Source organism: Chiloscyllium punctatum, chromosome 25, assembly GCF_047496795.1.
Source record: "Chiloscyllium punctatum isolate Juve2018m chromosome 25, sChiPun1.3, whole genome shotgun sequence".
Taxonomy (NCBI): domain Eukaryota; kingdom Metazoa; phylum Chordata; class Chondrichthyes; order Orectolobiformes; family Hemiscylliidae; genus Chiloscyllium; species Chiloscyllium punctatum.
The window spans coordinates 15613840-15630953 of record NC_092763.1 but is presented as its reverse complement, the minus strand read 5'-3'; the positions used below and the strand labels follow the sequence as shown (position 1 = coordinate 15630953).

The 17114-nt window shown below is 38.6% G+C and overlaps 1 protein-coding gene across 1 annotated transcript in view; it reads left to right on the top strand.

The window, feature by feature from the left end:
• Positions 1 to 16373, top strand: part of LOC140495714 (integral membrane protein 2A-like) — a 31909-nt gene extending 15536 nt beyond the window's left edge. The window contains exons 3-6 of the mRNA XM_072594736.1: positions 1744 to 1941; positions 8532 to 8642; positions 13457 to 13607; positions 13764 to 16373. Coding sequence (XP_072450837.1) covers positions 1744 to 1941; positions 8532 to 8642; positions 13457 to 13607; positions 13764 to 13861 — 558 coding nt within the window. The 3' untranslated portion in view covers positions 13862 to 16373. The remainder of the gene's footprint in view (positions 1 to 1743; positions 1942 to 8531; positions 8643 to 13456; positions 13608 to 13763) is intronic.
• Positions 16374 to 17114: the final 741 nt, after the last annotated feature.

Genomic DNA, 17114 nt, shown 5'->3' with positions numbered 1-17114 from the left:
GACGGTTATCAGGATATTACTGGAAATGGAGGGTTTGACTTATAAGGATAGGCTGGGACTTCTTTCACTGGAGCATTGGAGGTTTAGGGGTGACCTTATTGAGGTTTATAAAATAATGAGGGGTATAAGGTGAATGGCAGATGTCCACCCCTAGGTTGTGGGATTTCAAGGCTGGGGGCATATTTTTAAGGTGAATGGAGAAAAATTTAGAGACCTGAGGCAATTTTGTTTTGTGTGGTTCGTGTATGGGATAAACTTCCAGAGGAAGTGATGGAGGCAGCTATAGTTACAATTTTTAAAAGATGTTTAGATAGGTACATGAGTAAGGAATGTTCAGAGGGATATGAACCAAGTCAGGCAGGTGTGAGTAGTTTAGTTTGGGATTATGGCCAGCGTGAACTAGTTAGATCAAAAGGCCTGTTTCTGTGCTTTATGATGCAATAATAATGCTGAATGAAGGACTGGCTCTGCTTTGATTTGAAACAGGCTTTTTATTCCTTGTGCTTGATTAGTCTTGAAAGGGGAATCACTAACATTTCTTTTGCCCAGGCTGCTATCTTTGCTCCTACCATGCTGTCACACTCTCAGAAAATTACAGTGCAATTTGCAGTGCATTTTTGGCTTTGAAATCCATCAATTTGAACCTTGCTGGACATTCATTATGTGTGACATTCCAGGGTTGAAGGTAATCTACAGAAGCCTTCGAGGCAGTCACTGAATTGCATTGTTCAGTATTTACATTGTCATTTTTGGTTGGCATTTTATTTAATATATGCATTGAAAATTCAATAAATCCATAAGAAATCTGGGGTTATGACAGAATAATTGGCTATTTTGATATCACATATTTGCATGTTTTGGTGAGTTATGACCAGTAGAGTAATGGAACGCAAGAGATAATACACTTCTCCGATCTCAGTCACAATGATTACAATTGTGTTGTTCGTTCTTTTGTAAAAAAAAACAACCTTTCCATTTTTTCACTTTCTAATCTTATTAGAAGATTACCTGCACATAGAAAACTAACATGCTAATCTCTAATGGGTTCTTAGTTTTGGTTATTATTAATAATAGCAAATAATCGGTTTAAATTGTATGAATTCTTTTATGATTTAAATACAACCAATTTATTCAATGTTTGAAACTTAAGTTTTACAAAGATTCAAAATTCTTTTAGCCAGCAAATAGTTGCTAAAGTGACCTGCGAGGCATGGACGTTCCTCAATTTAATGTCTCCATAATATCTTCAACTCCTTTGAATGTTCTACCCCTTTGTTTTCAGAAATAACAGTCCAACATTTTGTCTCAGAATAGTTGTGAAAATTGAATTGATTCCCAAGTCAAATTTAGATGAACCTGACTTGTCCTGTCATCTAAGTCTGATCTTATAAGACAATGATCATCTTAGTACAAACCAGTGTTGTGTTAAGTATCACCTAATGAGGCTCCGGGGTGAAATGCTGCCATGACAGTCATGATCACATTTGCTGCAGATAGAAGTGCAGTGAGAGCAAGGTATGGCTCATTGATTTATGTTTTCCCTGTTTCCTCTTCTCAGCCAGTTGAGCCTTTCATTTCTGTTCTCCTCTTCCAATGATTTTCCAAAACAGTCAGTCGTCAGAGGCAGTCAGTGATTTTCCTAGTCGCAAACCGCATTCGTATCTCACTTGCAATAGTCTTATCTTGAAATTTTACTAAAGTAATATTATTCTAAGCTGATTTTTGTTTTCGCTTTTCTATTAGAACAAAGTGTTCCATGGTCGCATGCAGTACTTGGATTCTCATATCCTATCAGATGACCCGGAAACAGAGGCTCCTTATTCTTTTGCTACAGAAGATGTCCAGTTCTTGGGAGATAATGGGAATGTGGCATTTATTGATGTTCCAGTTCCAGAATTTGATGATGCTGATCCAGCAGTCATCATTCATGATTTTGAATTGGTAAGCTTATATGTTAAAATTGTAATTCTGAAAGTGACTAGAAAGTGAGAGATTCTCAAGACAAAGGAGAATACAGTAAAAATCCTAATGGTGTTTTAATTTCAAGATTTTTTTTCTTCATAATCTGTTGTTTAGAGGGGGACATGCAGCTGATGCTGTTCCCATGTGTGTGCTGCCCTAGGTGATAGAGGTGACAGGTTTGCAAAGTGTCATCACAGAAGCACTGGTGAATTGAGCAGTGCGTTACAGAGATTTTGTGAGCAGTGCGTTAGAGATTTTGTGAGCAGTGCGTTACAGAGATTTTGTGAGCAGTGCGTTACAGAGATTTTGTGAGCAGTGCGTTACAGAGATTTTGTGAGCAGTGCGTTACAGAGATTTTGTGAGCAGTGCGTTACAGAGATTTTGTGAGCAGTGCGTTACAGAGATTTTGTGAGCAGTGCGTTACAGAGATTTTGTGAGCAGTGCGTTACAGAGATTTTGTGAGCAGTGCGTTACAGAGATTTTGTGAGCAGTGCGTTACAGAGATTTTGTGAGCAGTGCGTTACAGAGATTTTGTGAGCAGTGCGTTACAGAGATTTTGTGAGCAGTGCGTTACAGAGATTTTGTGAGCAGTGCGTTACAGAGATTTTGTGAGCAGTGCGTTACAGAGATTTTGTGAGCAGTGCGTTACAGAGATTTTGTGAGCAGTGCGTTACAGAGATTTTGTGAGCAGTGCGTTACAGAGATTTTGTGAGCAGTGCGTTACAGAGATTTTGTGAGCAGTGCGTTACAGAGATTTTGTGAGCAGTGCGTTACAGAGATTTTGTGAGCAGTGCGTTACAGAGATTTTGTGAGCAGTGCGTTACAGAGATTTTGTGAGCAGTGCGTTACAGAGATTTTGTGAGCAGTGCGTTACAGAGATTTTGTGAGCAGTGCGTTACAGAGATTTTGTGAGCAGTGCGTTACAGAGATTTTGTGAGCAGTGCGTTACAGAGATTTTGTGAGCAGTGCGTTACAGAGATTTTGTGAGCAGTGCGTTACAGAGATTTTGTGAGCAGTGCGTTACAGAGATTTTGTGAGCAGTGCGTTACAGAGATTTTGTGAGCAGTGCGTTACAGAGATTTTGTGAGCAGTGCGTTACAGAGATTTTGTGAGCAGTGCGTTACAGAGATTTTGTGAGCAGTGCGTTACAGAGATTTTGTGAGCAGTGCGTTACAGAGATTTTGTGAGCAGTGCGTTACAGAGATTTTGTGAGCAGTGCGTTACAGAGATTTTGTGAGCAGTGCGTTACAGAGATTTTGTGAGCAGTGCGTTACAGAGATTTTGTGAGCAGTGCGTTACAGAGATTTTGTGAGCAGTGCGTTACAGAGATTTTGTGAGCAGTGCGTTACAGAGATTTTGTGAGCAGTGCGTTACAGAGATTTTGTGAGCAGTGCGTTACAGAGATTTTGTGAGCAGTGCGTTACAGAGATTTTGTGAGCAGTGCGTTACAGAGATTTTGTGAGCAGTGCGTTACAGAGATTTTGTGAGCAGTGCGTTACAGAGATTTTGTGAGCAGTGCGTTACAGAGATTTTGTGAGCAGTGCGTTACAGAGATTTTGTGAGCAGTGCGTTACAGAGATTTTGTGAGCAGTGCGTTACAGAGATTTTGTGAGCAGTGCGTTACAGAGATTTTGTGAGCAGTGCGTTACAGAGATTTTGTGAGCAGTGCGTTACAGAGATTTTGTGAGCAGTGCGTTACAGAGATTTTGTGAGCAGTGCGTTACAGAGATTTTGTGAGCAGTGCGTTACAGAGATTTTGTGAGCAGTGCGTTACAGAGATTTTGTGAGCAGTGCGTTACAGAGATTTTGTGAGCAGTGCGTTACAGAGATTTTGTGAGCAGTGCGTTACAGAGATTTTGTGAGCAGTGCGTTACAGAGATTTTGTGAGCAGTGCGTTACAGAGATTTTGTGAGCAGTGCGTTACAGAGATTTTGTGAGCAGTGCGTTACAGAGATTTTGTGAGCAGTGCGTTACAGAGATTTTGTGAGCAGTGCGTTACAGAGATTTTGTGAGCAGTGCGTTACAGAGATTTTGTGAGCAGTGCGTTACAGAGATTTTGTGAGCAGTGCGTTACAGAGATTTTGTGAGCAGTGCGTTACAGAGATTTTGTGAGCAGTGCGTTACAGAGATTTTGTGAGCAGTGCGTTACAGAGATTTTGTGAGCAGTGCGTTACAGAGATTTTGTGAGCAGTGCGTTACAGAGATTTTGTGAGCAGTGCGTTACAGAGATTTTGTGAGCAGTGCGTTACAGAGATTTTGTGAGCAGTGCGTTACAGAGATTTTGTGAGCAGTGCGTTACAGAGATTTTGTGAGCAGTGCGTTACAGAGATTTTGTGAGCAGTGCGTTACAGAGATTTTGTGAGCAGTGCGTTACAGAGATTTTGTGAGCAGTGCGTTACAGAGATTTTGTGAGCAGTGCGTTACAGAGATTTTGTGAGCAGTGCGTTACAGAGATTTTGTGAGCAGTGCGTTACAGAGATTTTGTGAGCAGTGCGTTACAGAGATTTTGTGAGCAGTGCGTTACAGAGATTTTGTGAGCAGTGCGTTACAGAGATTTTGTGAGCAGTGCGTTACAGAGATTTTGTGAGCAGTGCGTTACAGAGATTTTGTGAGCAGTGCGTTACAGAGATTTTGTGAGCAGTGCGTTACAGAGATTTTGTGAGCAGTGCGTTACAGAGATTTTGTGAGCAGTGCGTTACAGAGATTTTGTGAGCAGTGCGTTACAGAGATTTTGTGAGCAGTGCGTTACAGAGATTTTGTGAGCAGTGCGTTACAGAGATTTTGTGAGCAGTGCGTTACAGAGATTTTGTGAGCAGTGCGTTACAGAGATTTTGTGAGCAGTGCGTTAGAGATTTTGTGAGCAGTGCGTTACAGAGATTTTGTGAGCAGTGCGTTACAGAGATTTTGTGAGCAGTGCGTTACAGAGATTTTGTGAGCAGTGCGTTACAGAGATTTTGTGAGCAGTGCGTTACAGAGATTTTGTGAGCAGTGCGTTAGAGATTTTGTGAGCAGTGCGTTACAGAGATTTTGTGAGCAGTGCGTTACAGAGATTTTGTGAGCAGTGCGTTACAGAGATTTTGTGAGCAGTGCGTTACAGAGATTTTGTGAGCAGTGCGTTACAGAGATTTTGTGAGCAGTGCGTTACAGAGATTTTGTGAGCAGTGCGTTACAGAGATTTTGTGAGCAGTGCGTTACAGAGATTTTGTGAGCAGTGCGTTACAGAGATTTTGTGAGCAGTGCGTTACAGAGATTTTGTGAGCAGTGCGTTACAGAGATTTTGTGAGCAGTGCGTTACAGAGATTTTGTGAGCAGTGCGTTACAGAGATTTTGTGAGCAGTGCGTTACAGAGATTTTGTGAGCAGTGCGTTACAGAGATTTTGTGAGCAGTGCGTTACAGAGATTTTGTGAGCAGTGCGTTACAGAGATTTTGTGAGCAGTGCGTTACAGAGATTTTGTGAGCAGTGCGTTACAGAGATTTTGTGAGCAGTGCGTTACAGAGATTTTGTGAGCAGTGCGTTACAGAGATTTTGTGAGCAGTGCGTTACAGAGATTTTGTGAGCAGTGCGTTAGAGATTTTGTGAGCAGTGCGTTACAGAGATTTTGTGAGCAGTGCGTTACAGAGATTTTGTGAGCAGTGCGTTACAGAGATTTTGTGAGCAGTGCGTTACAGAGATTTTGTGAGCAGTGCGTTACAGAGATTTTGTGAGCAGTGCGTTACAGAGATTTTGTGAGCAGTGCGTTACAGAGATTTTGTGAGCAGTGCGTTACAGAGATTTTGTGAGCAGTGCGTTACAGAGATTTTGTGAGCAGTGCGTTACAGAGATTTTGTGAGCAGTGCGTTACAGAGATTTTGTGAGCAGTGCGTTACAGAGATTTTGTGAGCAGTGCGTTACAGAGATTTTGTGAGCAGTGCGTTACAGAGATTTTGTGAGCAGTGCGTTACAGAGATTTTGTGAGCAGTGCGTTACAGAGATTTTGTGAGCAGTGCGTTACAGAGATTTTGTGAGCAGTGCGTTACAGAGATTTTGTGAGCAGTGCGTTACAGAGATTTTGTGAGCAGTGCGTTACAGAGATTTTGTGAGCAGTGCGTTACAGAGATTTTGTGAGCAGTGCGTTACAGAGATTTTGTGAGCAGTGCGTTACAGAGATTTTGTGAGCAGTGCGTTACAGAGATTTTGTGAGCAGTGCGTTACAGAGATTTTGTGAGCAGTGCGTTACAGAGATTTTGTGAGCAGTGCGTTACAGAGATTTTGTGAGCAGTGCGTTACAGAGATTTTGTGAGCAGTGCGTTACAGAGATTTTGTGAGCAGTGCGTTACAGAGATTTTGTGAGCAGTGCGTTAGTGTTTAAAATGTTTTGCTTTTTCCTAGTGATTTCTAACAATTTCACAATAATAGATATTTGTCTAATTCTACAGTTTTCTATTTATCTCTTCCCGTGACTAGAAGTGACATATTTGCAGTTTTACAATCCTCTGCAACCCTTTCAGCATCTATTTAAGCAGGAAAATTGCAGGGCATCCGAGTCCAAGACCCTAGCATGCAGGTCGTTAGGTTAAAGAAACTTGTCAACCTCTTTCAGTCCATTAGTTTATTTGATACTTTTTCTTGGGTGATAATTTTTTGAAGCTACCACCTCATGTCTCTCAGTATTTTATTATTAATGGGGTTTTGTTTTGTCTTAAGACTAATAAAAGTATTTGTTCAAAATCTGGTGTTTCGTTCCTTCCCTTTATTAATTCCTCAATGTTCTCTGCTGTGGGACCAACTTTTATATGCTTGTGGAAACGTTTTTTTTGCCATTTTAACTTTTTTCTTTCTCCTTTTTTCTGTTTGATCCTTTTGGTTTCTGAAATTGTCTTGACCGTTAGACTTCAAAGACTTTTCTCTCAACTTAACTTCTTTAGTTAGTCAGTGTAGGTCCAATCCTCTTTGTAAAACCTTTCTTTATCATTGGATTATGACTGAATTGTGAAGTAATCCTTAAATATGTCTGCTGTTGCTGATCAACTGTCATCTTAATTTATGTACCCAGTCCAAATGCTTGTCCTCAGCATTTCCAATTTCCTTTATTCTTAGTTTTGCACCTAGGTTTCTAATCCTCACACAGAGTTTGAAGTTCAAGCGAAATGCTCCCTTTTTCCCTAGAGGATATACTAATATAAGATCAATAATCCTATCTCAGTTGACGTTATCAGATCTAACAGTCTGTTCTCAAGTTTGTTCCACAATCTATTGTTCTAATAAACTGTTCCAAATACTCGTGTACAGTTTTTAAGACAATTTTGATTTGTCCAGTCTATATTATGAAGATTAAAGTTCTAACTGTCATTGCAGCAGTGTACTTAGGTCCCCACATATTTCTTGGTTTTATTCTGTCCTAAGTATAGCTACTGTTGAGAATGGATGCTAAGTACTATTCTCACCAGTTATTATTTTTCCGTGCTATTTCTTTCTTACACCCAAGCTGGTTCTATATCTTGACCCTTTTAGTTCCGAGTAAAGTTTAATGAATTCAATGTTTGTGACTGTTAACAACTGGATCCTCGAGTGTCTGCTGTGAAGCTCCATTTGAAATTTCTGCAAAAATAGCATTTTTCTCATGGAGATAAATTAATATTTTGGTTCAGTGCCAGATGTTAAATTAGGTATCACAAGTTGCATATTTTAAAAATTAGGTCAGTGAACTCCCTGGATATGATTGCTCTTGGGATTTTCAGTAATTGAGATTGTACTTGAATGCTACAGAATTATTTTGGTATTGAATATTAACTTGCACCTTGAATGCAAAGGATGGGTAATGACCACTGATCTCCTAAATGGTGCTTTACTTGTATAGTAATAATTCTGTGGTTTTAGAACAGAATCTCCAAATAGTGATGTGGTCAGCATGTGCATTGCATATCGGATTTCTGTAGCAGAACTCACTTGGACAATCTGAATGTTGATTTTGTTTAAAGATGGACGGGTGGTTTTGACTATCCCCAGGGCTGACCACACTAATTATTCATTCTATACAGTGATCCAATTTTGTTGCTTGATTAATGTTTTGAATAATAGTGGCAGAAAGTTTTCGACCTTCAGCCAGCCTGTGATAGAAGGATCAGTATCCCCAAACTGTCGTCTGAAATCTTGGCAATGTTAGGTACAAGTCATAATCATTATAATTTTACTAAGGTAATAAATATGCAGGAAGACTTGCAAATAAAGTTCTTAAATATTTGCCTCATTAGATAACAGATCTTAATACATACATTTGAAAACATGCATATAAAAATCTATGTAAACCAGTTTTATTAGCTAAAAATTATTTGCATTTAGACTGTATAGCAGCAGTCTTTAACATAAACTCGATGCTTCTGGATGGGATTTTCTGCTAAGAATTTAAAGTAATGTTTGAGTTTTGTTTTGACTCTTACGAAGTAGTCACAGCATTGAGTTTGCTCTAATTTAAAAAGAAGTAATTAAATGAGTTAAATTTTATATTTGTAACTAAGCCTATGTTTTAAAAGAATTCATGATGTTTATGTTTAAGTTTTCTGTTATAAATGTATTTGAATCTACTTCTAGATCCTGACTGCTTACCTTGATCTGAAATTGGATAACTGCTATGTGATTACGTTGAATACTTCTGTCGTCATGCCTCCACGTAATCTGCTTGAACTGTTCATGAGACTTGCAGTACGTATCAGTAAATGTTGTTTCAATATTGTCCGAAGAAAACTATACTTAAGTTATTTGTTTACCTCAGCCCAATCGATGCAGGATCTCTTTTTTCTCTTTTCATCCTGATTTTCAGTTGTTAGTGTTCATGAGATGTAGAAAGGGCAACTATTAAATATTACTGGGTTGCCATCGAATAGCCTGTCATTTAAGTTGAAGTCAAACAAGTTTAAATTTGAATGAGCAAAAGGAACTGAGCTGAAAATATTGAATCGGTCTTGATTCTGATTAGTGAGATGATAAAAGCAAAGTTTATTTGAATGTATATTGTAGTTGGGTTCAGGACAAATGTGACTTGGATTATGTCACCTTGCATGCAATAAAATATTCCAAAAGAGAAAGTAATAATGGCAATAAATTATATGTTGATAATTTTATAAGTATCTTTCACTGCCATTTAATGTTGATTAGGAAAAGTAACTTAATTTTTTTTTAATAGTTTCATTTTTGTAGAAATACTTATCAAAAGATTGACAAGGATGTTGCCAGGGTTGGAGGGTTTGAGCTATAGAGAGGCCAGATAAACTGGAGCTATTTTCCCCAGAGCATTGAAAGTTGAGGGGTGACCTCATGGAGGTTTAGAAAATGATGAGGACGCTAAATAGGGTGAATAGCCAAGGTCTTGTTTTTTTCCAGAGTAAGGGAGTCAAAAATAGAGGGCATATTTTAAGATGAGAGGGGAAAGATTAAAAAGGAACCTCGGGGGCAACTTCTTTGTGCAGAGGATGGTGCATGTATGGAATGAGCTGCTAGAGGAGGTGGTGGAGGTTGGTACAATTACAACATATAAAGGCATTTGGATGGGTGCAGGAGTTGTAAGGGTTATGGGCCAAATGGTGGCAAATGGGACGAGATCAATTTAGGATTTCTGATCACTGATGAGTTGGACTGAAGGGTCTGTTTCTGTCCTGTACAGCTCTATGGTTATAACAAAAATACACAAAAGGCTTAATAGAGCTGGTACAAGTCATGGTCAGGAATTGCAACATTGTGGAACAAGTTGTTTTTTTCTGAACTATTCATTATAAGTTGAGGATCTGGTTTGTTTGATGTAGTTGCAAATTTTCTCCTAAGTAAGTTTACATACCTGCATGCCAGATGTTTCAGTATAGTTTAAATGGATGTGTCGCTAATTAGTATGGACTTTGAGGAAATCTGTAAATTTTCTAAATTTACTTTTTAATGACACCTTTTAGAAATCAAAGCTGAAATCCGTACGTTTTACTCCATTACAGGGTTTCATGGGTTCTAGTAATATTGAGTACCTCGCTCTCATATTCGTCATGCTCACTTTCTGCCTTGTCCAAGTGTGTTGAATGTTGACAGTGATATCTGTAAAGATAACGCTATACATCCCATTATTTGGAAGGTCAGATAAGAGAGGGGATGCCAACTTCCAAAGCAGACATTAAATAAATGAAAGCCCAGATCGTGTGTCTTCAATCATGACCTTGAACCTTCCTGGGGAAGGAAAAGCATCATATTAGGTGTACCTGATGAGGTCTATTTTAATTAGAAGTAACTTTTCAAAACATTAGCTATGTAAAGGTTTACCTATAAATTGTAAATATAGAACTAAAGGTTACAAACAGTCTTGATACATCTTTAGACTTTTTCCAAATAAATCAGAGCTTGATGAAAGGACCAAAGACATTTGTTTTGCTCTTGACGGTGTTTAATTAGTTTATCCAGTGCTAGCTTTCAGTTAAGCATCTGATAATTTATAGACAGAGGAATCAAGAGAAAGCTGGATGTCATCAGTGTGTGTGTGAAGTGACTTTACTCGAACATCACAGGGAATAGAGTGTAAGGACATAGTTTTGGAGCAGCAATACAGGGAATGGGATTAGAAGCTATTGCAACCTACACTCTGACTGCAATTAGATATCTAAGAGCAAAGCCAGGTGTATCCAGCCCTCTCAGTTGGACAGCATTGGGGGGTGTTCTAACAAGGTGAAATGATCAATCATGTGCTTGGCAGTCCGTCTGCGCCAGCTACAATGTCTGAGAAGCAGCAAGCAGGCAGGTTTTTAAATTTATCAATCGCATACATTGATTAGTTATTTTGGTATTGCTGCCAGGGCAAAAACTTAATGGAAGTATTCAAAGTGGAGCTCCAGGAAAGGTACCCATGGATGACATCACCCTCCGGGATTTAGGAGGAAAGGGATAGTAAGATGGGATGGTGAGTGTTGTATAAGTTAATGGTTCTAAAGTGGCTAATATTCACGTTACAAAAGCTTCAGCCAGTCTACTGATTCTCTCCATCAGTGAGTGGATACCGAGTTCCACTCTAGCTTTTAAAGAGAAACTGATGTAGCTGTACCAGTTCCCTGAGGTCCTAATAAGTATCCCTGACCAAATGTGGTTATACATTCTATTATCAGGAAATACACTGTTCTTGGATAACAAGAAGGTTTATCTTCTGTGGTGGTCATGGATCTCCTATTACTAATCACTGGACACACGCTAGATAAAGGAGAATTAGTAACAGTGAATTACCTAAACCATTATCAAGAGTCACAAAACGATAGCAATGACAGATATCGCAAGAAGCCACAAATGGTCAAATGATTTTATTGAGAGGCATAATTAAGGCAGCATTGAAGGAGAGCAGGACAGGACCTCGGGACAAAAATTTCCAAAAATCCCAACTGAGAGTTAGGTCATTGATCAGTTAGAACTAGGGCCACGGACCCAGAATGAAAATATAAACATTGTTGACTCAGAAGATGTGGGTAATAGAGAAACCAGTAAAGGTCTGAGCTTACAGCTAAGAGAGACATGAACTTTAGGAGAATCTTGGTCCAGTGGACAAAGGAAAGAGGCTGAAGCAGGAATGACAGCTGAACATTTGGTCTCAATGGAAAAAAATTAAAGCATGACTTCCTTGCGTTATTTGAAGACAAATAAGTTAAGATGATGGATTTTCAAAAATTTAAAAAAAACTTCGGTTACCTTTGCAATCCAGGATACTCCTTGAGTAGTTAGCAGAATCCTCGAATACTCTGATTGAACCAAATGTGATGTTGATTAATTAGATCAGTTGTCAATCATATCTTTTCAAATTTTCATCCTTTTGGAGTCAAGAGAATGCAGAGGAGGGTTGCATTTTAATATATGGTCCAGGATGAAGAGATAATGGTTTGAGAACTAAAGGCAATTGTGGTGGTGAGGATGTGATACAAGAGATGAGTAGCATTAGAGTTATGGTGAATGAGGGACAAAAGGTTTACCTGTAAAATTGTACTGTTGGTGGCCATCAAACTGCTGTATAAGGATGAAACAAACTTCATTTAATTGTAGCACTAGTAATTGCCTTGCCAGAATAACTACTTCATAACGGCAAGAGCAATATTTAAAAACAAACTTATTTCTTGTGGTATCTCCCAACTCTGCACACAGATGAAAAATGCAGCAGTACCAAAGTACCAGATTCTCTTGAAGGCTGAAAGTATTCACCAATCTTTTAGCAAGCTGCTTTACGAAGTTATATTTATGAAGATTTGATCCCTGCATGAGATGAGGTGACTAGTAGCCACTAGTAAAGGGGCGCATTCCCTCTCTTAATTGACCATTTGTTGTAATACTGGAAATTTTGTACAAGAGTTGTGAATTTGAAATTTTTTATAGCACTGATCAGTTTTGTTGCTTTTAGTTGCTTTTTTATTCCATGATTGTTCCTGATTGACATTCCAATAGCTTGAGTAATTGAGTTTTCACGACTCAAGGATAAATTGAACTTCTGAACAATCTTATTGTTGTGGTTCTGTTCGCCGAGCTGGGAATTTGTCTTGCAAACGTTTCGTCCCCTGTCTAGGTGACATCCTCAGTGCTTGGGAGCCTCCTGTGAAGCACTTCTGTGCTGTTTCCTCCGGCATTTATAGTGGCCTGTCTCTGCCGCTTCCGGTTGTCAGTTCGAGCTGTCCGCTGTAGTGGCCAGTATATTGGGTCCAGGTCGATGTGTTTGTTGATGGAGTCTGTGGATGAGTGCCATGCCTCTAGGAATTGCCTGGCTGTTCTCTGTTTGGCTTGCCCTATAATGGTAGTGTTGTCCCAGTCGAATTCATGTTGCTTGTCGTCTGTGTGTGTGGCTACTAAGGATAGCTGGTCGTGTCGTTTCGTGGCTAGTTGGTGTTTGTGTATACGGATCGTTAGCTGTCTTCCTGTTTGTCCAATGTAGTGTTTTGTGCAGTCCTTGCATGGGATTTTGTACACTACATTAGTTTTGCTCATGTCGGGTATCGGGTCCTTTGTTCTGGTGAGTTGTTGTCTGAGCGTGGCTGTTGGTTTGTGTGCTGTTATGAGTCCTAGTGTTCGCAGTAGTCTGGCTGTCAGTTCAGAAATGCTCCTGATGTATGGTAGTGTGGCTAGTCCTTTGGGTTGCGTCGACCTGGACCTAATATACCGGCCACTACAGTGGACTGCTCGAACTGACAACCGGAAGCGGCAGAGACAGGCCACTATAAATGCCGGAGGAAACAGCACAGAAGCGCTTCACAGGAGGCTCCCAAGCACTGAGGATGTCACCTAGACAGGGGATGAAACATTTGCAAGACAAATTCCCAGCTTGGCGAACAGAACCACAACAACGAACACCTGAGCTACAAATCTTCTCCCAAACTTTGAACAATCTTATGTTTTAAGCAGGAAGTTATTAATAAATTACTTGTTCATCCAACAAGGGATAATCTTTTCAAATTTCATTGTATAGTTGTGTTTTTTTTAATGAAATCTCGTGACATTTTGGAAATGTCTTATTTTCTCAACAGACAGGTGACTACTTGCCTCAGACCTATCTTGTTCATGAAGATCTGCTGGTGACTGAACGTATTGACAATGTTGATCAGCTGGGTTATTTCATCTACCGTCTCTGTTCAGGGAAGAAGACCTACAGATTGCAGCACAGAAATATGGTGAAAGGTACAATTTCTACTGTTAACATGACCAAATTTTAAAAAGATTGATAAACTAAGGTCAAAGCTATAAATTCATTAATTTGAACTATCATAAACCAATGAACTTCTATTCTGTTGTTTTTAATTGTTCAGTAATTAAAGCTTTTTTTAATTTCAATAGGTATCCAGAAACGCTCCACAGAAAACTGCCACAGAATCAAGCACTTTGCAAATAACTTTGTGGTTGATTCCTTGATCTGTGAACCATATGGAATTTAAATGAGGGATGCTATTTTTACCCAGCTGACTGTAGAAGCTTTCCACGTGCAGTACACGTAACCTATAAGTAATATGTGACAATCAAAAGCTTTATTAGCTTTGCTTTGCAGTTTGTATTCCAGTGCAAATACTGTTGCTTCACTAAAAGGCTTTTCGGATGCAGCTTTTGTTTGCACTGTTTATTCAATAGATTTATTGACATCTGTTCTTACAAATTTGCGATGTAGTTTTTATTCTTGATGTAATCAGAGTACTCTAAGGAAATTAAGAAATGTACTGATGTCAGGGAGTGGAAAGTCCATTTTTTCTTTATGGTAATGCCTTTCAAAGTGTAATTCGAAGGATTGGTATTCACTTGGAAAGCAGGATTAGAATTTGTGCGCCTACTGTATTGAAATTGTTTTGTAATGTAAACATTTGAAAGTGAGATTTACCTTGTTTTTGTGATGTATCATGGAGTAGTTTGGTGTTTGCGCAATTGTATACCTTGCATAAGTGGAGAATCCACTCAACAAAAAAAAATTCAAGGTGACTTTAGACATTCAACTGTGGTTAATTCTAATTCTTACAATTAATTAAAGTAAATTCTGCACCCTGTATGTTGCTAGGGTTTCACTTGGATTTCAACTGATTTGACCTAAAGGTGGAAAAATGCAGAACAAGTCAAATTGGAAGATATATCTATTTTCCAGCGATTTTATTGAACACAGGACTACGTTACCGTTGAGGTTAAATTTGAATTACTTACCCTGTGGACTATGTAATGTATTTTCTCAGTATTGTAACATTTATTAAATGTCCTTAAAATTATTGCAGCTTCTTGTTTTCCTATTCAGTGTTAACCAGAAAAGCTGGTGTGCCAGAATAGAGTTGTACCCTATTAGTTCTGAGATATGTACTGTAAATGCAGTTCACTTGGAATTGCACTGCATTGGCGCTAGATGTAACTTTTAACAAACAATATTCTCAATTGTTGGAAGTTCTGCCCCGTATCTTGGTTGATACAAAGTTGGAAAAGAAATTTTAGTATTGGTTTTGCACCTTTTAAGAGTCAAGAACAAGAAAGTAGATTTCTGGACATCAGTCAAACTCTTAATTAGGTTATTACAGTTTAAGTATATCCCGTCAATTTTGATAATGTCTCATTGCGGTGGCAATGCACCTGAGAATAATTAGGAACCAATAGTGAGATTTTTTTAATGCAATCTGGTCTGTTAAAATTCCCTTTAGATATCAGTAGTCAGTAGTTGATTGATTCACAGTTTTTCAATTAGTTTATGTATCACCTTCAAAGAATAGAGATTTTGTCAACTACAGCTTTCTCTAGAGATGTACAGATGTACTCCACATCTGGAGAGATGACCACTGTTCATTAAATGAATAGAAATGCATTAAAATGAACATATCCTGTATTCCAGTATTTCTCACGTTAATGAAATCTCATGTATCTTGTTTATTCAGAGCCCACTCCTGGACATGCAGTTTATTCAAGTGAAATAAGCTTTATACCTTCCAATTGTTATTGACCTAAAGCTCAAAACAATTGATCTTTTAATATTTTTCTATTGAACTACAGTATCAGTCTGCAATTGTTACCTGAATAACTTGTTCGAGGTTTGGAAAGTATTCAAAATCATGAGTGGTCTAAGTGGAGTAGTTAAATCCTCGCTAATGGTAGATGTTTGGAGAAATACAGGACACTGATTTAATGTGGGCTGAAACATGAACAGTGATGGGAGTTTTTTTAGACACTGGGAACAGTTAGACTCAGGCATGCATTGTGGTGGTACCAGATACAGTTATGGCTTTCAGATGGAGTTGGATAAGCATCTGAAAGAATTTGCATGGCCATGGGGCCATGAGATGGAAACAAGATTAGCTGATCTGTATCCTGTCGATGCAATGACCAAAATGACCACTGCCTGTTTTTAAATGTTGGATAATTTTATGCCTTGAATAGAAAATATAGTTTAACATGCACACTGCACATGCAATGTATTCTGAGTACATTAATAGCCCACTTTTGTGAGTGCAGGGCTTAGTGATTTCAATCCTTTTTATAAATGCATTAACATTAACAAAGATTACAATGGCAGTTTGAAATAGTCCAACGTTTCTTTTTCTAGTGTCTAATACCACACCAACAATGTGCAGGAGTGTTCCTCCAATGATCTCATTTGGTGGCATACTATTCAGAGAAAGTTGAAGTAAATTCCTAGGAGAATGCTGATGCCTCTTTTGCTTAAGATGTTTAAGTTTATTTCAAATAGACTTTGATCAGCATTAAGTGTGGATTCACAGTTGCTGTAGTTCTGTGAGCAGTTTAAAGATTTATCTTCAAAGCTGAATGAATGATTAAGAGCAAGTAGCAACAGATGGTGTCATGTTTTTCTAAATTTGTATTAACTGGCAAACCCTCATACGAGATTGTATTCTGTAAATGGCGGCGTTTTTAAAGGAGCAAACAAATGGACTGACACTTGAGCAACTTTCAATAAAACAGTTGAGTTTACTTTTGCAATTTTTGTGAGTTATTCAAACGTGGAGTCAAGATTCTCTACCTACAAGCCAGTGTCCCTCATGCATCGGGTGTCAACAAAGCATTGTGTGCATTGGGAAGTTTTATGTAATTCAATGAAACGTCTCCTCTAAGTGGAAACCCAACACCATCATTAAAATCTTCAAATTGCTAAGAAAGCTATATCCTCTTTAGGCAGTTCCTTGGTATTGAGTAAGTGAACATTCATTGTGAGGAAGACTTTGTCTAAGTAAGAGGAAAAAAGTGAGTTTCTGGGATTTTAGTTCATAGTGGAATTTTGGGCCTTCAGGAAACAAGCGTTGTTCCAAGAAATTGTAAGTTTGGTAAGTGAGTTCAGTGAAGGGGGGGGGGGGGGGAGAGATGGAAATAGGTTTTTCCATATTTTCAGCCTTGTGCATTTGATTTTTAATTCTATGCAGCAGAAGAAGCAGGTAAATTTAGTTGGTATTATTCAAAACTAATTTTTACCAGTATTTTACAGACGGGTCATTCTGCTATATTGAGTGTTTCGTTAACGCGAATTCACTAATGCGATTGACAAATTGGGCACTGTTTATAAAGTGCAAACTTTTAAAGCTTGTTGGATGTATCGCGATTACAGTGCCAACACTTAAGCACTCTCTAAAATGCGATTTTTCTATAATGCAGGGTTACACATTAAAGAAGTGCCTGTATATTGTTTCATTCGTATTGTAAAGTTTACTGGCAGTGCTG